This window comes from Microcaecilia unicolor, chromosome 5 (genome assembly GCF_901765095.1).
Source record: "Microcaecilia unicolor chromosome 5, aMicUni1.1, whole genome shotgun sequence".
In the NCBI taxonomy this organism is placed as follows: domain Eukaryota; kingdom Metazoa; phylum Chordata; class Amphibia; order Gymnophiona; family Siphonopidae; genus Microcaecilia; species Microcaecilia unicolor.
This window is the reverse complement of record NC_044035.1, coordinates 93486235-93509959: the sequence shown is the minus strand read 5'-3', so window position 1 is coordinate 93509959 and position 23725 is coordinate 93486235. Positions and strand designations below refer to the sequence as shown.

Sequence of the window (23725 nt, the reverse complement as noted above, 5' to 3'; positions counted from 1 at the left end):
ATATAAGGAGTGTTGTTGTTATAAAATTTAATAAAGAATTAAAAAAAAAAATAAGCGCAAAGGAAAGTATATTACAAAACAGTCTTAGAATATTAGAAGTGGATCTATTTGGCATAAATCCATTCTGATCCAGATGGATTAAGGACAGGAGAATGGAGGACACTCAAAGCTAGCAGTTTGGCATATATTTTACTGTCAAGATTTATAAGTGAGCTAGGTCTATAGTTCATAACATAAGCAGGATCTTTTCCTGGTTTAGGGAGAACAACAATTTAGGCCTCTACAAAAGAGCTAGAGACTTTTTGATCAGTAATAATAATATAAAAGGAATGCAAAAGGAGACGAAGGTCTGAACCAGTCAATTATCTTGCCAACATTCTTTCCCCGACCTCATTTCCGTCCTGGCGAGATCACCTTGCACTTCAAGTGAACATTGACCTATTATATGGAGTGGACTAGGCCCCACAGACAGTCCACCCAACCTTTTGTTTCTTTTGATCCCAACAGGATGTGGGTTGCCATCGAGAAATGCACAATCTCTAATTGGCAGACAGATTAAATTTTTTTCACTTATGCCCAGGCTGGGCTGACCCTTACAACTCCTAGAAGTTAAATTGGAATTTAATATTTTTATCAACCCCTTTGCATTTGCTTACTATAGATTTTGTACACACAATTTGTAGACTCATGACTAAAAGCAATTACGCATATAACTGCCAGTTAATACCAATTGTAGCACAAATTGGTTGTTAGCACCAATTTAAATTAAGTTACATGCGCAACTGACACTATTCTAGAACTTTGAGCACAACTTTGTGCGTAAGTTTTTAGAATTAGGATAAAGACCCATAAAATTCAAGAACTGAATGTGACGTGAATATAATTTTTAAGTTTATATATTATTAGGTTGCAAAGTAATGAACATTTTTTCTAATTTGTATTTATCAGGTCTCCACGGAACCTAACACCCCTGCTCCTCAAAGACTAACAAGAAAAAGATGTAAAGAAAGTTCTCAGTCAGTGGTTCTGACTGAATCTCACATAGGATCATCTGCAACAAAATCACAGCTTGTGGATTTGTCTGAACATCCTAATCTTGCTTTACAGAGAACAACTAGAAGTAAAAATAAACATGAAACACAGTCTGATGGGGATGTATCTGAAGCAGAATCAAATTGTTCTTCTGTCTCTAGTCTTCAAATACCCATTGTCACTAGAACAACCAGAAGCAGGCAGATTAAAATTACATGTCACTCAGATTCTGTAACTAAGAATAAAACTAAGAAGTCTGTGTCTCGAACTGAACCTATCAGTGAATCTCATGAAGAAGGGGATGTATCTGAAGCAGAGTCATGCTGTTCATCTGTTTCTGGCATTCAGATGACTTGCACCACAAGAATTACAAGAAGTAGGAAAAACTTAGTTAAACTTCCACCAACTCTAACCGGTGATCCACAAACTGAAGATGTTTCTGATGCTGAATCGTGGTGCTCAGGTGTTTCTGTTGGTCCATCTACCAAAAGGGTTACACGGAGTACAGTTGTTAAATCTCAACTTGAAACAACCAACCAAAGTCAAGAAAATGAGAGTGATCTATTTGTGCAAGGGGAACCATTGAACAAGAGCAAAGAAAATGGAACAGAATATCAGCCTCTGGTCATGTCTGACTCTGAATGTAAGGCGAAAAGAGACTCTGCCACAGAACAAGCCTCCTTGGTACCAGCTTCAGTGTCCCGCAATCTAAGAAATAGACCACCTCCTCCAAGAAGAAATGAGTCTCCTCCTGAACATGAGGTTGAGGAGAAAACTCAAAAAGATACACCTATAAGAACTTCTCGGGCAACTGAGAGAAGAAAACAGACCAGAGAGAGCCTGTTAAATAAAGTTCTAAAGGATACCTGTTTAGATATTATAGACAGTGAAGAAGAGCTGGATCAGGCATTGGAAAAGAAGAAAGCAGGGAATGATGGTGAGTCTCAGTTGGAACAAGAGAACAAAAAAGGATCCCTATCATTGCAAAAGCACTCGCCTTTGAAACAAAGAGAAACCATTTCAGTATATCAGCAAGTAGATGTAAGAGCGAGTATAACCAACTCTTGCCAGCAAGCAATTGAGTTGATGGAAAAAGAACAGTCTACAGAAAGAAGTCAACAGAATAAGAACCTAGGTTTTACACATATTGTTAGTGACATAAATGATGACTGTAAAAATAATGAAGTTGCATTGAAAAGTAAAACTAATATGAATGCATTCATGACTAAGGGAGCTTCTGATAAAAGTGATGTTATTTCATTGACCCTGAGTCGTGTGGAATCTGACGTCAGTGAAAAAGATGATGATTTATCCAACATGGAGACTAGTAACTTGAAGCCACTCTTGCTTCATTCTTCAAAAGATGAGCTGCCACATGTAGAGGGACTGTTTGTCGTTGACAAAGCCCCTGGACTAGATTCCAGTAAACAATATTACTTAGAAGAAAAAGATGAAAGGAGAGATGATGAATGTGAAGAGCAACCTCTAGTCCTAGAGGAAGATGAAGATGACTTTGTTGATGAAGCTGAAGATTTAACATTGATGAAAACTTCAAAGCCTGGCTTGTAAGTATTCATTTTGACTTGAGCATTAAAATAATAGAAACATAGGAACATGGTTGCAAAATAGATCATATAGCCTGTCTAGTCCACCCATCTAAATGGTAGGGATTTCACTTGTAAAAATTGCAAATTACTTTTAACAGTTTTGTAAGATATGACGGAAGAATGTTTTTTAATTATGCTGCACAGGTTCTGCTGCATTCTGGATTGTCATGTACATAGCTGTTGGGCAAAGGATAGGCATGATGGCCACCGATCTTTGTTAAAAGTGACCAGGGTTGAAAAAAAATATTTAGAAAACTTGGGTGGTCAGTTTTGGTGGTATTCGGAAAATGGCAATATTGAGGCTATCTGGATAGCTAACCAGATAAAGTTAGGCAGCCTTTTTGCTGAAAATGAACGGCCTTCTATTATGCTGCTGTACGTTGAAGTTTGCAACACCTAATGATGTTGTAATTCTAGATGACTGTTCCATCTCTTGAATATGTAAACCGCAGTGACCCAGGCTTGCAAGGTATTTGTGTATATAAATACCAAGTGTAATGTTCAAAAAAGATTAAATTTAGTTTTGAGATTTCATAACTTGATTTCCTTGCTATAATGCTTACAATGAAAGATAGGAAATCAAATTTGAATAAATGCAGTTAAATGAGTCAAGTTGATTTTTACACACAGACTATTTGTAACATGGAGTTAAAAAGTAAAGACTAACTTGAATCATAAGAAGAAGCAAGAAAGAGACAATTTTGGCAACAGAGTGAAAAGCTCGAAATAAAAGTACAGCACTAACATTGTAACATACATGGAGGCATATTTTAAAAGCACTTGGACTTACAAAGTTACATGGAGGAGCATAATCGAAAGGGGTGCCCAAGTTTTCCTGAGGACGTCCCTGCGAAGGGGGATTGGCCACTGTTGGAAACAGGATGCTGGGCTTGATGGACCCTTGGTCTTTCCCAGTATGGCAGTACTTATGTACTTATGAAACAAGATGGGCGTCCATCTTTCATTTCAATAATACGGTCAGGGACGCCCAAATCTTGACATTTAGGCTGTCCCTAGAGATGGTCGTCCTTAGACTTGGTCGTTTCTGATTTTTTTGCAATAATGGAAACCGAGGACGCCCATCTCAGAAATGACCAAATGCAAGCCCTTTGGTTGTGGGAGGAGCCAGCATTCGTAGTGCACTGGTCCCCCTGACATGCCAGGACACCAACCGGGCACCCTAGGGGGCACTGCAGTGGACTTCAGAAAATCTCCCAGGTACATAGCTCCCTTACCTTGTGTGCTGAGCCCCCCAAAACCCACTCCCCACAACTGTACACCACAGCCCTTACGGGTGAAGGGGGGGCACCTAGATGTGGGTTCTGGTGGGTTTTGAAGGGCTCACATTTACCACCACAAGTATAACAGGTAGGGGGGGATGGGCCTGGGTCCGCCTGCCTGAAGTGCACTGCACCCACTAAAACTGCATACTGCTTTCATGGAGTTGGGTATAACATTTGAGGCTGGCATAAAATATATATTTTTTTTTTTTGAGGGTGGGAGGGGGTTAGTGACCACTGGGGGAGTAAGGGGAGGTCATCCCTGATTCTCTCTGGTGGTCATCTGGTCAGTTCGGGGCACCTTTTTGTTCCTTGGTCGTAAGAAAAAAAGGACCAGGTAAAGTCGTCCAAGTGTTCATCAGGGATGCCCTTTTTTTCTATTATGGGTCGAGGACGCCCATGTGTTAGGCATGCCCAAGTCCCACCTCCAACATGCCCCTGGGAACTTTGGTCGTCCCCGCGACGGAAAGCAGTTGGGGACACCCAAAATCGGCTTTCGATTACACCGATTTGGACAACCCTGTGAGAAGGACGCCCATCTTGCGATTTGTGTCGAAATATGGGCGTCCTTCTCTTTCGAAAATAAGCCTGATAGACTTACAAAGTTCCATAGATTACTAAATGCTTTGAAAATGAGCCCCATAGTAACACAGTAGATGACGGCAGATAAAGAAGACCTGTACAGTCTATCCAGTCTGCCCAACAACATTATGATACTACATATGCATACTTGATCTTGAATTGTCCTTACCATTTTCAGGGCACAGACTGTAGAAATCTGCCCATCACTGGCTTTGTTCTCCAGTTACTAAAGCTGTCGTCGAAGCCCCACTCCAGCCCATCCAAATTTGTCCAGCCATGATCAGGGCACTGACTGTAGAAGTCTGCCTGACACTGGGTTTGTTTCCCACTTGCTGGTGGTGAGAACCCAAGCGAGTGTTGGGAGTGGGCCAGAGAAATAACGCAGCCAATCAAAAGGAATGAACACAAAAATTTGTATTTATTTAAAGAACTCCCCAGGCCTGTTCTTTCACAGGGCCCGAAACCATAGTGTGAGTAAACCTCTGCAGTTTATGAATCACAGTTATTAAACAGGGCTCTAGCAGCAAGCCTAACACAAGTTGTGACTGCCGTGGTTGCCACGCCCCAAACACAGCCTTTTGTTGTTGTTTTCCTTCAGAGGTCCAGGTTTGGCTTTAAGCCAAAGCTTGCAGGTCTTAACAAAAGCACAAGGTTGGCTTACCCCAGCCAGGTCATAGCTGCTAGACATATTCAGTCAGGGCATAGACTTCTGTTCTTACTTCACTGGGCATCCTTAACCCCAGTCTGGCGCTGGCTTTTATTCTCCCCTTTATGGGCTCTGCCCCTCCCAGATCACCTCCTCCTGGGGCGGGCCTTGTGCTCTCAAGGTGGTCCAGGCTATTGGAGGGGCTTTTCTTAAGGGTGAGGAGCAGTGTTTATAGACTCCATCACACTGGAGTTCTCATCTAATCACTGCTAAATTCATTTGGTTACATTCTTTCCATATGGGATTCCTTTGTGTTTAACCCACACATTTTAAAATTACATTACCGTTTTCTGTTTTCATCGCTACCACCTCCTGCAGTAGGGCATTCCAGGTATCTGCTACCCTGTCTGTGAAAAAGTACTTACTGACGTTATTCCTGAATCAGCCCCCTTCAACCTAAATTCATGTCCTCTAGTTCTACCACCTTCCCATCTCTGAAAAAGTATGTATATTAATATCTTTGAATGTTTGTATTATACCTGCCCTGTCTCTCCCTTCTTCCAGGGTATACATCTCCAGGTCATAAAGTCTCTCTTCATTTGTCTTGTGGTGCAAACCCCATACCATTTTTGTCACTTTTCTATGAACTTTTTCCAAGTCTTTTTACATCCTTAGCAAGATACAGCCTCCAAAACTGAACACAATGTTCCAAATGGGGCCTCAGAAGTGACTTGTACAGGGGCATCAACACCTCCTTTCTTCTGCTGGTTATACCCCTCTCTATGCAGCCTAGCATCCTTCTGGCCATAGCTACCGCCAAGTCACATTAATTTACACCTTCAGATCCTCAGACACCTTCACCCCAAGGTCCCTCTCCTGAGCTGTGCTCATCAATTTCTTGCCTCCTATCTCATAAATCTCCTTCGAATTTCTGCAGCCCACGTGCATCACTCAGCACTTCTACACATTAAATTTTAACTGCCAGACCTTTGACCATTCAATTTTAGGAGATACCTTCTCATAGTTTCTACTTCCTCCAGGATATCCACTCTGTTGGCTGTCTTTCGTCATTTGCAAAAAAGCAAGCTTTTCCTTCTAACCTTTCAGTAATGTCTCTCACAAATATATTAAACAGAATTGGCCCTAGTACCAACCATTGAGGTACTCCACTACTCGCCTTCCTTTCCTCCTAGCAAATTCCATTTACCAGTTTCCTGGCCAGTTCACCACTTTTGGCCCTAAGTTCAGCCCTCTCGGCTTATTCAAGAGTCTTCTGTGAGGAACAGTATCAAAGGTTTGGCTGAAATCCAAGTAGATTACAGCTAGAACATGTTCTTTGGTCACCCAGGCAAAGAAATCAATCGGATTCTTTGACAGGATTTTCCTTTGGTAAGACCATGTTTCCTCAGATCCTGCTAACCGTTGGAATCTAGAAAGTTAACTGTCTTTTCCTTCAGCAGCAACTCCATTATTTTTCCTCCCACCGACCTGAGGCTTACCAGCCTGTAGTTTCCCGCTTCTTCCCTGTCCCTGCTTTTGTGAAGAAGGACCACATCTTCTCTTCTCCAAGCCTGATTTTCAAGTTGTTTATAAACACTTTTTACCTTAAACATTTCAATATGCACTACATTCCCAGCCAACCACGGTCCTTCTCCAGGATTTTCTAACGTGAACACCTCATCACTCTCCACATAGCTGTTCTCAGCATCTTTCAATCTTAAAATTCCATTCCTAGCCTAGCCTTTCTCCCTCTATTTAGCATGGAAAAATGTTAATCTTGTTTTACTCTACATATTTTAATTTAAATTATAATTTACAAAATGAGCTCTAATTTTATTTTAGAGAGAATTTTCTGTTTAATAGTGAGTTCTTTTAATTTTTTTCTAAACAAGTTCGTATGCAATTAAACTCTTGTTATAATAATAGACTAAATAGTCACTGAGCATAGGCTAGTAGTCATGTACAGTTGATAGTAGTCACTAGCTCCTTCACTCAGAGAGGAGCTCTGGTTCAGTAGTGTAGAGCACCTAGAATTGAACTGAAGAAAAGCCTGAGAGGACAAATTTGAATCCCCCGTAGACACTCTGACTTGTATCAAGTCACTATCTCCAATGCTTCTGATTACCCAATTAGTATTAGGTAATAATAGTGATGTTTTTTTCCCCCGATCAACAAGCAGGATTGAATTGGGCACACAAATGAGTGACATCTAACAGTGCTGGGATAGAACAGCTCTCTTACATATTGGAACTCGAGTAAAATTCTGATCCCATGTACAGCAGTCATCTCTTTCTGCTTGGTTTTCTGTTCTCCCAGAGGTTTTCTTAAAGATTTTTTTTTTTACTTTGATCAATGCTGCTTCTTTCTTTCTTTCTTTCTTTCTTTCTTTCTTTCTTTCTTTCTTCTTTCTTTCTTTCTTTCTTTCTTTCTTTCTTTCTTTCTTCTTTCTTTCTTTCTTTCTTTCTTTCTTTCTTTCTTTCTTTCTTTCTTTCTTTCTTTCTTTCTTTCTTTCTTTTCTTTCTTTCTTTCTTTCTTATTCTAAAAATAATTTGCAGTTTGATAGCAATTATTGTGACAGAGGTCAAGCCCAGCTTCCCAGGCTGTCTCACTTGTGACAGGAAAATGGTAAACACTATATCCATAAGACAGGTATCATCAGCCTGTGGCCTGTTCGCTGGCAGGACAGTATTGTGTCCTTGCAGATAAAGAAGTAGTTCTCAGTGAAGAGATTTTACCCTGTGGTAAGGCTGTCCATGCAGGCAAGGAAAGTAATGGTAAGATTAAGCACCTGTAGTTCTTCTCAAGCCTAGCAAGAAAGGAATAAGGTGGAGAGGAAAACCAGGACTGCTACTACTACTACTTATCATTTCTATAGCGCTACTAGACGTACGCAGAGCTGTACACTTGAACAAGGAGACAGTCCCTGCTCGACAGAGCTTACAATCTAATTAGGACAAACAGGACAAACGAGATAAGGGAATATTAAAGTGAGGATGATAAAATAAGGGTTCTGAACAAGTGAACAAGGGTTAGGAGTTAAAAGCAGCATCAAAAAGGTGGGCTTTTAGCTTAGATTTGAAGACGGTCAGAGATGGAGCTTGACGTACCGACTCAGGAAGTCTATTCCAGGCATATGGTGCAGCAAGATAAAAGGAACGGAGTCTGGAGTTAGCAGTGGAGGAGAAGGGTGCAGATAAGAGAGATTTACCCAGTGAGTGGAGTTCCCGGGGAGAAATGTAGGGAGAGATGAGTGGAGAGGTACTGAGGAGCTGCAGAGTGAGTTCTTTTAACTGGAGAAGGAGGGAACAAGCATTCTCCTCATTGCCTAGCTGAAGGGAGAGGGACATTCCCAGAGGCCAGAGCAGGAAAGCGCTCTCACCCTCTACCTTGTCAGGTCTCAGGAATGATACAATAAGAGAAGGGAGGGATGAGCTCTCAGGAAGTAAGAGAGGAGGCTGAGAGGAGATGGAATAGCAGGGAAAGAGAGCACCTGTTCTAGAGGCAGCCCTTAGAGGGGAACCTAGGCAAATGGAAAGTAGGTTCCCTCATGTCCTTAAGCAATCCTCCACAGTAGCTCTGTCCTAAACGTAGTGTAATGTATTTAGCCTTTCCCCTTGTTTCTCATTAGGGAGGAACCAGTATGTGTGACTGGTGTGAGGGTGGAGAGGGGAAAAGAAAGGAGAGACTCCTTCTCTCAATGTTGTGGCTGATAGTAAAGTCTGTTATAGAAAACTTTAAGGACATGCTTCTCTGAGAGTGAAAAGGGAAGACTGGGGGAGGGACTGAGCCTTTCAGAGCACTACTAAAATGTGAAAGCAGCTCAGGGGTTTGCAGGTTCCTGTTGAAGGAGAAAAGACGGGGGGGATGGTCAAGACCTCTCAGGGGGACTGCTGAAAGAGCAGGTAGGCCAGGGTGTATAGAGACCTGCCTGGAAGGGAAGTAGCCCAGGTTCTCTGATAGGTCTCCTGTTTGCAAGTTTTCCCAGTGGAAGAGGAAAGACTGGGGGGATAGGCAAGACCTCTCAATGGGACTTCAGAGGAGCAGGCAGTCCAGTATGTGGGAAGACATACCTGGAGGGAAAATAGGCCAGGTCTCTAATGTTTACTGTTTACATGTCCCAAGGGAGGGGAAAGACAGGGAGAAAGAGAGCCTTACCAGGAGCTGCTGGGAGGTTACAGCCTCCAACACAGCCCCCTCTGTTACTGATAAAAGATTCATGAATAGCAGTCCAGACCAAAATCCTGCACCTCCTTCCATGCCAAAATCCTTGAGAATTGTGCAGCTCAAGAGTGCGCCACAAATACCCTAGCACACCCAGGTGCAGATCAAGGTGCAGACATCCTTTTCATGTCTATTGCCTTCACAAGGCCCTTTGCCTGCTTCACCACTTTGGTGCAAAGACATGTAAGAGAACCCAAGTATATTCTTCCACTATCCAACCAATGACTTCTCCTCAGATTTTAGTTACTGTGGCAGATGCCTCCTCTCTCTTGTTGTACTTGCCACTTCTTGACCAGCGACCCCCCGTTTTATTCTTTCAGCCATATGAAAGTTGGAATGAATTATACTAAAGGGGTTGAGAATGTCTGTCAGAGTAAAATAACTCTCTGAAGATTTAGCGGAATGGAATGAAACTTGGCATGATGGGGGGGGAAAGAGGTTTTAAAAAAACACAGACTGTGGAAAATGGGCCAAATCAGACTTGGGGTTCCAAAGATATATCACACCCAAAATGATCTAATGCATTTCTGTGGGAGGAGTTTCGGCTTCTGAACAGAAAATAATTAATGGAATGGGTTGGAACTTGGGAGGGGGGGATAAAAACAATAAACACGCACTCTCAGTTTTGAAAATGGGCCAAATCAGACCTGGGGAAATGAGCCCCCTCAAATATTGCCCAGTGTATTTCTATGAGTAAACAAGTTCCAGTTTCTTTAGCATAGAAACTTGAAGTGAAATGTAGCAGTTGAAGAAAAAATGGAATTTCATACTCTTCGACCCCTCAAATTGCCTCCACACACATTTGCCACTTCTCCAAAAATTACTTCCTACAACTGCTCCGATCCCTTAAAACTACTTCCTGCAAACTGCACCACCCCCAAACTGCCCCCACACATCTGCCATTTTCGAAAAAATTGCTCCCTGCAACTACCCCTAAAACTACTTCCTTCAAATTGCACCACCTCCAAAATAGCTACCCCACAAATTACCCCATACCCAAAAATTATCTCCCACAACTACCCATACATTGTCCAAACTGCACACCCACCCCATCCATTCCTCCACAGATGAAACACATGCACAACACAGAACAGACATATCTACAAGATACTTGCTCAAATGGTTCCCTTAATGCCCCAGAAGTATCGATGTGTACTCACTACAGATGCTTCAAACATTGGGGGGCACTCACCTTGGTCTTTGTCACATAGTTGCTCTCAGGAGTTCACATGAGCCCTGAAGTGATCACCAAGAAGAGGTGGCCGACAACTGACAAGCTCCAGTTCTTCACCTGGACCAACCACCGTTCCCCTTGGGTTGAGTCCTCAGGTGCAGGCGGCCAGCAGGACTTAGGGGATCCTCAGTCAGAAATGCCAAGAAGGGTTAGAGCTAAGAGAGACTCTAGATCTGTGATAAGAGCCCAGGTAGGGCCAGAATCCATGCAGGGGTCAGAGAAGATAGCTATCCCGATAGAGACGGAATCCAGGCAGAAGTCAGGTCAGGCAGCAATCCAGGTAGGGTCAGAGTCCAGGCAGAAGTCACATCAGGCAGCAAAGCAGGTAGAGGTAACTGGCGAACCAAGAAGCACACAGACAGAAATAGCTTGTGCACAGGACCTGTTACTAAAGCCCTTTTTGCAGGGAGTGGGCGGTTTATGAAGGAAGAAAGAGGCATCTGACGTCAGATCCCCACCCCAAGGTTCCCTGCACGTCAGGGTCGGGGGCCGGAAGAGAGCCCCCCCCCCCCCCCCATGGCGCAGATACTGAAGGAACCCCGGAAAAGGGAGAGCTGTACGGCTGGAGCCGCCAGTGAAAAACGCAGCAGGAGCCACGCTGCGAAAAGGAAGCCACCAGCACAGAATGATTCATTTAATGGTCATAATTAGGCAACGCACAGCAGGAAGAAGAAGATGGAAAATGGTAGCTGTGGCCTCTGTGGCTGGAGGAGGAGGGCGATAGGTGCAACCCATGTGGCTGGAAGAGAAAGAAGGTTGAATGATCAGCCCTGTGGTGGGAAGAAACAGCTGAAGCCCATGCAGTTGGAAGGAGGCAGTATGATCAGTCCCACAGCAGGAAGAGGTAGCTGCATCCCATGCAGCTGGAAGAGGGGGGGGGGGGGGGGGGGATCTGCCTGACATAGTATAGACAAAAATTGGGAGGTGGGCCCAGGACTTCAAAACAAAGTGCTGGGGGGGGGGGGGGGGAAGAGAGGGAGAGAGAGAGCAGAGGGAAAAGTGGATTGAACTTTAACAGAGGGAAAGGAGGGAGAGAGCAGAGGGCTGAGCCTGTATAAGAGAGTGATTTGGTAAAGCAAAAGGTCTGAGGCTAGAGAGTGGGATAAGGATGATCTAGAGAGAAGGTGAATATGAGGTGGGAAGAACAGCTATGGAGAAAAGAAGAGAATAAGCTGTGCAGTCAAACTGAATGGAGGGAAGCAGGGAGAGCGAGAGCAAGTTGGGGAATTGAATGTGAGGTGGAGGAGTCAAGCTTTAGGGAGGTCAGGGAGAGTCGGGGTACTACAGAGCCTGTTAGAGAGGAGTCAGGCCTATTTCCTTTATTGTATTTTAAATTTTCTATTACTCAAAGATAGTGGTTATATTATTTTGATGAAAAGTGTGCAGAGTTCCCCCAGGAGTAATCCCAGTATCAACTCCCTAGCACTTGCAGCTTGGAAGTTGAGTAGCATCTAGTTGCTTCCTTAGAGCTCCCACATTCAATTCAAGAAATGCTGATTGTAGTAAGGAAATCTTCCACTTGAAGACATGATTTTTACATGGAAGAGGTTTTCCATCTTATGTTCTGCACGAGGACAAGAGCCTTGTACATACTCACCAAGTGCAATTCTTCAATACCTGTACTATTTCCATCAACAGAGTGTTCCAACATCTGTCAGAGTACACCTAGGCACCCTTTTGGTCCGTTATATCTTGATGGGCTGGGCTCCAGCTTCTCACTGATTATTTCTAAATTCATGAAGGGTTTTCTTCTACACTTTAGACCTCTGCTTCACAAACCATCAGTCACATTGGACCTGAACAATGTCCTTTCTTCTCTCATTGAGCTAATGGGGTCTTCATCTCTAAAGTATCTTACCTGAAAAGTACTTTTCTTTTTTTTTTTTTTCATATTGATTTTATTTAAACCATTACATAATATCCATTCTCCATAACAATATGCCATATTTCACATATTCATAAACTGATAGAAGATACACATCTTATTAGCAGTTACTTCAGCCAGAAGGATCAGTGATTCAAGCCCTCATCACATATGAGCCATGCATTCAATTCAGTTATGACAAGGTAGTGTTATTTACACAGTCTACATTCCTGCCGAAGATAATCACACCTTTTCTTATTGCTTGCTTTCTGCCTCATAACCATGCATGCAAGAGAGTTCTCTACACCTTGGACTATATGTGAGCTCTCATTTACTACTTGAAAAGGATGGAGTCCATCTGGAGATCTATGTAGCTGTTAGTCTCATTTGACTACAAGAAACATAGTACTCCCGAAACAAAATATACGATAGTTTAATTGCCTGGCATAGTTCTATTATGATTAAGCTTGGGCTTATCTGCCCAGTGTAGCCAAACTTCACCAGATGAGTGCTATTTGCATCGCTAGAGAGCATCAGCAGAGCAGTTACCTGGTCCTCTCTACTTTTACATCACCTCTGCTGCCTGGACTAGTCCTCGGTCAGTGATGGTACCTTTTAGTTGATCTGTCTGTCCAAATGAAATATTTCATAGTGTCATACCCGAGTAGGTTGGTCTTAAGTGATGGGACAGTTTTCCCAAATATAGAGCAACACTGTGCTTTGGAGTCACCAACTTGTGTGCCTGATTCAGTCTTTGTCAACAGAGAAAGCAAAGTTGCTTACCTGCAACAGGTGTTCTCCATAGACAAGAGGGATTTGATTCTAAGCTCTAAACTGAGGAGATGCGTGCTCAGAACTTTATTCTAGTTCTTTGCTCTGGGAAAGCTGCTCTGACCTGGTGCTGTGGTGTGTCAGATGATGCTACCCATTTGTGCGCCTGATTTAATTTTGTCCAAGAAGACCCCCTACATGTAAGCAATGTTACTCCCTCTGTTTCCTCTTTATTGAACTGGATGTCAGAAATCTGTTAAACTTTCCACTGCAGCTCTGGTTACAATTATGTTTTTTAGAAATATTCATGTAAGCATTTGGGAATCTATAATTTTTAATTGACTAGGCCCTTGACACCTGGGAAACTTCCAAAGCACTTTGTTCACATTTTCTGGATTGCTGCATGAAGTTTCTAGGAAATTGTCTTAATGGGCTTATGGTCTTTCAACATTATTATCGGCATTCTCTTTTCTTCAGAGGATATGCTTACTTTTCTTAAAATGTATTTTTTCTCTTTTAGCATTCTGTCAACCAGTATAGATCCTGGGCTTAATGTTAAAGACATTGGAGGCCCTGTATATCAGTTTTGATGTAAACAAACAAAAACCTGACTCTAGTACCGTAAAGAAAATAAAGGCAAAAAAAGAAGAATGAGGAGGTAATGTACATATGGTCTGTATTCACTGAAGCAAAAGTCATGTTAGTGGGATCTGAAGAATGCTAAATTTTATCCAAACATTTATTTACTTTGTCAGACTAATAATACTGCCTTTCCCAAGGCAGCACAGAATTCTTGCATAAAATTATCTGTAGAAATCTAGATAACTTCTAGAAATGGAAAATAAAAACAATGACCAGTAATAGAGTTGAATAAATGTTTAAAAAAAAACCTGTGCTCTGCTATCAGCTGATTTTGACAGACTATATAAAGGCCATCACTTAAGGTTTTGGGCATGTTATTACTTTTGACCTCCAGTTCTGCAAAACTCGTGAGGCTCATCACCAGGTCTGACTACGTTGTATTATATGCACATAGCAAAACTTGGAGATAGTATAGCTCAATTAGAAATTATAACCATGGCTAGACTACAAATAAACTATCCAAGTAGCAGTCTAAACAAATTAAAATAACTCGATGCCCCAAAGTGATGATATAACCACATATAAGCACCCTTATCTCAATCATCACACTTAAAGCTAATGTCCATAGCATAAATCAGTTGGCGTCCGTAGCATAACTAGTTCACTTGCAAAACATATACTTAGCTTGCAAGAAGTATAGCATTGAAAGGCAAGATGAGATGGTGTCCAGTGGAAAAACTGCTCCAACAAGAATCCAAGTTTTGCCAAGAACACGGCTTCATCAGGGAGTCTTGAAAAACAGGCTAGAAACACCACCCAACTCCATCTTAAGCCGTGTTCTCAGCGAAACTTGAATTTTTTTTGTTATATATGCCTATTTGTCCACCCCTACTTTTTTGTTATTTTTCATACTGTAGGGGAACCCTTCTCCTTTCTTGTTTGGTGTTCCAAGAAAAGATCTGAATCAGTATAGTGACAGATTTTGAATCTTTATTGCGAGGGATTGAGAATGCTAAAGAGGGAGTGAGGTGCAGAAATGATATTTCCTAGGAGCTTAGGGAGAGAGATAATTAGCCCAAACAAGGCAGTTAAGGAGGTTTTCAGTGCAAGATTTGAGATTAAAAAGGTTTAAGATTTATTAATTTAACCTTCTTTCATCAGGAAAATCAAAGTGCTGTACAAAATAAATGGGGGGAGGGGTTCACATGAAATAATAAGTTGGGGACAAAACAGGGACAAATAAGGAACCCCAGAACTGCAGATAACAATGATATGTTGCCAATTTTATAATAAAGCTAGGAGATAGAAAGCCTAGACCTGTGAATGCAGAAAAGTACAGGCAAGGGTACAGCAGAGTAGTATGTATGAATCAGCAATTAGAATGAAGGAGAGAAAAAAGGGGAATCCATTGAGTTCCTATATCATAGACATTAGAGGCACAGAGAGTAACAGAAGAGAAGGCTGGTTGATAATTCTCAGTGTGGAGCTGAAGTTTTGGAAAAGTAATATCCAAAGATTTGGTTTGTTCGGAAACAGCAGACTAGAGGAAGAAAAAGGTGTTTACGTATAATGAGAGAAACATTTCTTTGTATGGATAAACTAGGGTTGGAGTGGTTTTACTTGTTTGTCTTAACACTTAAAGGACCTCAGCACCAATAACAGTTTAAAAAAGAAGTAAGAAGTACAGATACAATAGTATAGGAGCACAGGGAATGCAAATAGAAGATGAGATTTGGTGCCACTAATGGTAAGCTGAGACGCATGCAGAGCTACTTGGGAGGGAAGCATGTATGTCCCAATAGAGGCTGAAGAATAGTGCATGTGTAACTGGCACCGGAGCCTAAAGTGTTTGGGTCATCCTTTCTAGTAAGAGAAGTATGGGGAGGACTAGAAATGGGAGATTATTAGGAAAGAATAGTGGCTTCCTAGGTACTGGGGAGGTAACTAGGGATACCTAATGCTCATCCATCCTACTTCTGATTTCTGATGCTGCATTCAAGCACTTTATGGTCACACCAGCTCCTGCCATAAATTCAACTATCTTTTTTTTTTTTTTTTTTTTGCTATTGTTACAAAGCCATCAAGATGATACATTTTAGGTTTTAATGCTCCTAGCATTTAACAGATTTTCTTTTAATATGTATTTTAGCTCTTACAGAAAAGCATATTATCTCCTGACTTTGAAAAGAGAGAGAGTGTTCCACCATATAATGAATCTGTTCGTCAGCTGAAAAAAAAGCGTAGGGTAAGTATGGTCAGCTCACAGAATACATATGGTATCTTTTTATTGTAACATTAGCTGTCCTGGCTTACCACTGGTCAGGTCAGATGGTTGGAGCTCCAGCAGAAGTGCATGGGAAGGGGAGGAGAGGATTGGCGAGGTTCCACTGAGTGTGCAACTGTGAGATGGATATGTGTTTATGGTCTTAGATGCTCTTTCAGGTTTTTTTTTTCAAAGAGAGAATACATGGAAAGTTCTGGCGTGGGGCTCGGTGGCTGTGCTGTGTACTGTGTAATTCCACTCACCAGCTCTTTCCACATGGTCTCAGCTAAACTTACTTTTTGAACTTATTGTTTGAGTCATCAGCTAATCAAATGGTTTATTGTTTGTTGCATAAATTTGCTATACCGCTCTATCTAAAAGAAGGACAAAGCAGTTTACAATAATTAATAAAAATACAAAAGGAAATAATAATGCCATAAAATTGATAGGACAGACTCTAACTATTCATTCTCAACAGAAGAAGGGAATAGGGAAAATTGGAGCGGTAACAGTAAGGAACACAAAGAGACTGCCTTGTCCCCATACACATCAGAAACCTACTAAGAAGTAAGGGACAAAAGTCCACATGCCAATTCAAAATAGTATTTTTTAGGTTGCAATTTAAATGCAGAAAATGACTGTTTTGATCTACTATAAGAGGGAGGTCATTCCAGTCATGGGGCCAAAAAAAAAGAAGGTGGCCGATAACCTAGTTGACTTGTAGTGTGCTTTCTTTGACGAAGGAAATACAAGATCATTTTTTTTTAATTTTTTGTTACATTTGTACCCCGCGCTTTCCCACTCATGGCAGGCTCAATGCAGCTTACATGGGGCAATGGAGGGCTAAGTGATTTGGCCAGAGTCACAAGGAGCTGCCTGTGCCGGGAATCGAACTCAGTTCCCCAGGACCAAAGTCCACCACCCTACCCACTAGGCCACTCCTCCACTGGTAATCAAGGGAATGTAGAGTCTTGGTGTAAATGCTCAGCACAAACTCAACCAGCCAGAACATTTACAAATTTTAAACAATCACTGCTATTTATTTTTTATCACTCCCCAGTCTCACTTGCACACCTCCTCCAAACCTCTTCTACTATTTAACATTTCTAGAGCGCTACAAAGTGTACGCAGCACTGTACAAACACAGAAGAAAGAAAGTCCCTGCTCAAAGAGCTTACAATCTAAATAGACAAAAAGTAAAGCATTTAATATTTAAGCAGTCAAGCACAAGAGAACAGTCACAGAAGGACTGAAGATGTTGAAGGGTGGTCAATGTGATTAGGTGTATCTCTGGTTGGAGTAGTGGGAGAAGGTGATAGAAGAATAGAACACTGTATAAGCTCACCCTGAATTAAGAGTTCTTCCCGCACCAAGAACATATGTAGTGCTGGCTATATATCCTCTCAAGCAACTTCAGCACAGCCAGGGACGTTTACAGTACAGTAAAGCTAGCAGTGGAGAATTTAAGGCTGTTGGTTAGAATGAAATAGGATTATTTTAATTTGATGTTTTGGTTTTTGGGGACTCAAGATTTGCATTTACAATTGGTCCAGAATACAACAGCAAGGTTAATTACAGGAGACAATTTTTATATCTGTCACACTGGCTACTAGTTGAAGCAAGATAAGTTTAATGTTATTGTTTACTAGTAAAAAAAGGCCCGTTTCCGAAACCAATGAAACAGGCACTAGCATGTGGCTTTTTTTTGTGTGTGTGTGTATGTGTCACAGAGTTATTTTGTGTGTGTGAGGGTGCGGTGTGTGTGCAGGTTGTTGTGTGTTTTTTTGTGTTCTGTTTTTTGCTTGGGGGTTGGGGGATGTGCTGTGCTGTCCTTGGTCGCTGTTTGTTGCTGGCTGGGTCGCGGGTAATCCTTCCAGCTGGGCCGCAGCTTGTCCTGTTCGCCCATGTCCCAGATGGTGACGGGCACGTTGTTTTCCGGCTCCTCTGACTCCATGTCAAGCGATCCCAAATATAGTCTGTGCTATAGGCCCTCTGGCACTCTTAAGTACTGGCATTATGCATTTAAAAATTCCCCCCCCCCCCCCCCCCGGTCTATTTTTGCACATACCCACAGCAGGAATATTCTTCTCTTGTTGCAGCGGTGGTTCTGTGCTCTCCGTGCTGCACAGATAATGAGCCATTCTGCTGGGGAATGCTCCTCCCTTATTGTCACGTAGTTTCCTCTGATTGATCCGTCTTACGTTGCCTAGTGTTGCCTGGGAACGGTGTTGTGATGGTCCTTTGTGTTTCAGAATGTTGAGGGTGTTTTTTCTGATTGGTCCGTCATGCGAGGGCGGGGCAGAGAGACATGGTCAGTGTTGTGGCTTCACCACCATGAATCCATGAACCCTTCAGGGAGTGACTGAGTGACTTCAGAATGTTGTCTTCAGAACGTTGAGGGTGAGTTTTATTATAGTAGATGTTCAAGACTATCCCCCCTGTTTACAATGCCATGTAGCAATGTTGATACAGCCCATTCAAAGTGAATGGGCTGTTTCGGCATTACCGCAGCGGCAGCAGCTAGAGCACCTTCATCCTATGCTCCCTTGTTCTACAGCTTCCTTTGTATTGAAAGAGGCCTACCTCCTGTGCATTTATAAGACATTTATATACCTCTGTGGCATATCATCTCCTCTCTCCCATCTTTCTTCCAAAGTTCTCATAGTGAGATCTTTGTCTATCCCTATATGCTTTATGACAAAGACCATTGATCCCCCTTTGAACAGGGATGGTCGAGAGTTTTATTGTAATCCACTTTGGTATATGATGTATGAGAAGCGCTACATCAAATTTTATAAATAAATAAGAGCATCCTTAATGATGCCCTCAAGCGAGCGGATTTGAGTGATTGGGCATGGAAGAGGAATGGCACCAGATCCTCTGCAGGAGGAGCAACCATGATAGAAGTTATGGGCTGAATACAGAGGCCAGTGAAAGAGAAAATGTAAAAGGAGCTCTGGAGGCTGGGGTGGGGAGAGAGGAAGGAAAGAATGGAAAACCAGATTGGGGATTGGAGGGGAGAGCAGGGATTGATTGGGAGGATGGAGGTGGGGACTTGGATATTGGGTGAAAAGGGAGAGCAAGTAGGGAACTAATGGAGAGAGGATGGGGAGCTATGAGGGAGAGGATGGTGCTCTGAGGATGAGGAACCTGATGGGTAAAGGGGAAATTGATGTGGAAGGGAGGGCCCATGTGGGAAGACTGAGGACACCATGCATGTGGAAAACGATGAGACAGTAGTCTTCCTAGCCAGTGTTGCAGAGACAGGCTTAGGCTGGAGCAGGTGTTCTCAGTCCAGTCCTTTGGAGACTCTAAACCAGTCTGAATATGTATGAGATAAATTTGCATGCACTGCTTCTTTTGTATGCAGATCTATCATGCATATTCATTGTGGGTATCCTGGAAACCTGACTGGGTGGAGAACCCCTAGGCTGAAGGGAAGAGGTGAGAGTAAATGAGTTAGAACAGAGAAAAAAACATGAGCTGAGGAGGGGGCACTTCACTTGCAGCCACATTCCTTGGGTCGCCCCTCACCTCTGTACACCTTGGGCTGTCCTTTGCCTCTTCAGCAGATTTATAATGCTTTGTTTAGAAATGATTCAAAAGTAATTGCTATATATTTTTTCACAGTATATTAAATTTTTGGCACCTGGGAAAGTGAAAGGTGAAGTGACTTGATAATAAAGATCATTGGGAGAAATGGAATTTGTATCCCGGTCTCTCAGCCCACTGTTCTGACCAGAGAAGGAATCCTAGTCATTGTGCTTAGGTGGTCAGTCATAGAAAAGCATATATATATATATATATATCTTTGGCTCTTGGCTGTTTGTCATTCCAATGATTTAGTGGGATGAGGTGGGCAGTGTTTAGCTGAAGCTTATTATAGAACTCTGGTAGTTCTTTCTCAAAGAAGTTTGCTAAATATGAAATCCGTTATGGTTTCATATCCTTTTGACTATTGGAGGAAATACATTTAAAGCTGATTTATCAAATGTGACTTTGTATATGCTGTGTGACCATTCTTTTTTGTTTTTTATTTCTTTAGGAAGAGCGAGCCAAGACAACAGGTGATGGCTGGTTTGGTATGAAAGCCCCTGAAATGACAGAGGAACTTAAGAATGATCTGAAGGCTCTAAAAATGAGATCTGCTATGGACCCAAAGCGGTTTTATAAGAAGAATGATAGAGATGGCTTTCCTAAGTACTTTCAAGTAAGATGCCTCTTCCTAATTTAAAGTTTTATGTATTTTTTTTAGTATTACTTTATTTAAAACCCCAGCCCTTAGTGGATTATATCCCAACATGTTTCACAGCATTAGTTTTAGGGTCTGAAGTACAAGTGACCTGGCCAACAATAGCAAGTCTGAAGCACAGAGAGCATTCAAGAAGCTTGGGGGAGGAACTCAAGCCTTTGGTTAGGACTGCAGATGTAAAGCAAGGTTACAAAACCTTTTTTTGATATATTGGCGAAAGGAGAAACTATAGGAATGGACTTGTAAAACTGAAAGATGCTGAGAATAGCAATGTGGAGAGTGATGAGGATAAAGCGAATGTGTTAAACAAATACTTCTCTTCGATGTTTATGGAAGAAAATCCTGGAGAAGGACAGCGGTTGGCTGCTGAGGGCATATCTTGGAATGGAGTGGATATTATGCTGTTTACGGAAGAAAGCGTTTATAAGCAGCTTAAAAATCTGGTAGTGGATAAAGGTATGGGGCCAGATGGGATACATCCTAGGATAATGAGGGATCTCGGAGAAGTCCTGGCGGAACCTCTTAAGGATTTATATAATAGATCTTTAGAGACAGAAGAAGTTCCTCAGGACTGGAGACGAGCTTATGTCCCTCTTTACAAAAGCGGGGACAGGGAAGAAGTAGGAAACTACAGGCCGGTAAGCCTCACGTCAGTGGTAGGAAAAATAATGAAGTTGCTACTGAAGGAAAGGATAGTTGACTGTCTAGAAGCCAACAGGTTACAGGATCCGAGGCAAAATGGCTTTACCAAAGTAAAATCCTGACAAACGAATCTGATTGACTTCTTTGACTGGGTGACCAAAGAAAAGTAATGGAGAAAAAGCAAAGTTACAACTAATAAATCCAGTTGGAAGCGTGCTTTTCGTCACTATATAAACTGAAGGTAACTGAATCCAAACGAAATTACTACAGCAGTTTAGTAGGCCAGGATATCCTTGACAATAAAATGCTATTCACTCTAGTTAGAGGTCTAACTTCCACTACTACTGTCGATAACGTACATAAAATATGTCCTTCTGCTCAAGATTTAGCTGTCTATTTTGCTAACAATATCACTCAAATACAGTCTGATCTATCTTTTTTTTTTTTAAATTTTGATTTTTATGCATATAACAAATATTTCAAGGAATTACACTTGATTGGAAAGTGTTGCAAGTTAGAAACAAGAAGAAAAAGAAAAGAAATTTATATAAATTCGCATATCTCAACACTCAAGTCCACATTATATGGGGAACATCCTTAATATAGGAGGATAAAAAGATTTTCAAGGAAATATTAACGTCTAGGAGACATTTAAACAGTATTACTACTTACTACTCCTTCAGTTCTTTTAGATGCTACAAAAGATGTTAATTGTGATGGATCCATGAAAACATATTTATATGAATTATAGGACACAATACATTTACAAGGAAAGCAAAGATAAAATGTAGCGCCTAGTCGCAAAACTTCTGGTTTCAATATCAAAAACTGTCTACGTTTCTTTTGTGTTTCCTTTGAAACGTCTGGAAATATTTTTAATCCCAAAAATAATTTATCCTTATGTTTGAAAAACATTCTGAATAGTCATTGTTTGTCTGGGATTAAAGCCACTGTGGCTACCAAGGTTGCTGCAGTGGCTTGTTCAGTATCAGAGGTTTCCAAAAAATTTGTAACATCCAGGGATTCTTGTTTTTGTTCCTGTGGTATTTCTTGTAATTTTTGAGGTACATAATAAGTCTGAGTAATAGGTAGTAAATTAATCTCTGATATTTCCAAAACTTGAAGTATCGCTTAAACATCTCAAGTGAGTTTACCAGTTTAAGTCTTGGAAAGTTTATAAATCTCAAGTTATATCTTCTCATATGATTCACAAAAATCTCCATTTTATTCCTGATGTAAGATATATCTTTCAAAATATGTATCTGAGTATTGTCAACTTTTATGACTTTTTCTTCTATTTTAACAACTTTTTCAGAAAGAGTTTTAATTTCAGCTTCATTTTTTACACTGATTTTTCAATGACTTTCATTTTTTTTTTAAAACCATATATTTGTTTGCTGTGGTTGATATTGTGCCAGCTGAGCGACCAGGTCCCATAAAAAGTCCAAGGTTACTTTGGATGGTTTCTCCAAGAAAGTTAAGGGCATATTCAATAAATGTGCTTCCACTTCATTACCTGTGCCATCTAGTCCCGCGCCAAATACCAACGGACTGCTTACTTCAGGGGTAGGTAACCGTCCCCCTGATTCTCTCTGAGTTTGTGTTGTATGGGCCTCACTCGGGATCGGTTCAGTTCAGCTTCCCAGCATCTGGCTGCTCGCTCCCTCAGAGGGAGAGCTCGTCCGTAATGGCTGTGGGGGCGGAGTCCTTACATCGGGGCTCAAAATTACTTCCAGACCAGGAGACGCTAAAATATCCTCCATTGTGCCAGCGTCTCCTATGGTACCACTCCCAATCATTCTGCTTTGAGCTGGAGTCCTCAAGAAACGATCAATTGGACCGCCAGGTAGAGAGGTAGACATTGGGGGAGCCCGAGCTGCTGCCTTGCCTCTTCTTTTCGGCCTTTTTCTTTTTTGAAGAAATGAGGTCTGTAGCACTCCTAAATGCGTGTGGCCGTCTTGGATGTCCCAGTCTGATCTATCTAAAAGTAATCCAACAGAGGAAAATGGTTCTTTGACGTGGGCATTGAGGTCAGAGGAATCGACGTTTAGCATCGCACCGGTATCTGGAGCGTCAGCATGGCTGCTTCTAGACCCTTGGACACTGGGGGCTAGATGCACTAAGCTTTCCGAGCCAGCAACGTGGGTTTTAAACTGGTTTTAGCCAGTTTAACGTGCAAGTAGTAAACAGGGACATGCACAAAAGGGCATTTTTCGATCACGGTAGCAGCTAACGAAAATGGAATGCAAATGATCCAAAGGCTATTATAATGAGCTGCACTACCATTGCAAGGCTATTATAATGAGATGCACTACCGTTTTCCGATCCCCTTACCGTGGAAAACGGGAGGTCTGCACCTCTCGTTGGGGCTGCTGTGAGGGAATCGGAAGGGAGAAAAAGTGCTCATCAGGGACGTCCTTCTAAAGTGCCTAACATAGACATCCTTCACTCACAAAAACAAACAAGGACGTCCCTGACGAGCACTTGGACATTTGCAGCTTAAGTGAAGGGCTACTACTCTGCCTTCTCTCTCCAAAACACTCACGGGAAGCAGCGATCAGAGGATGCTCTCTCTTCCTGCTGCGCTGCTTTTTTTGTCTTGTCCCCTGGAAATCTAGGTAGTTTGGAGGGTTTGTGTGCCTCGGATTCTGCTGTCCCGACACAGGGGGTGGCATCTCTCGTTGGGGCTGCAGTGAGGGAATCGGAAGGGGGGAAAAAAGACGTCCAAGTGCTCGTCAGGGACGTCCTT

At 42.0% G+C, this 23725-nt stretch overlaps 1 protein-coding gene across 1 annotated transcript in view; it reads left to right on the top strand.

Moving 5' to 3' along the window:
• Positions 1 to 23725, top strand: part of DNTTIP2 (deoxynucleotidyltransferase terminal interacting protein 2) — a 50945-nt gene that overhangs the window by 15489 nt on the left and 11731 nt on the right. Inside the window, 5 exon segments of the mRNA XM_030203105.1 lie at positions 949 to 2597; positions 13758 to 13809; positions 13811 to 13900; positions 15978 to 16064; positions 20128 to 20292. Of these exon segments, the coding sequence (XP_030058965.1) occupies positions 949 to 2597; positions 13758 to 13809; positions 13811 to 13900; positions 15978 to 16064; positions 20128 to 20292 (2043 nt within the window).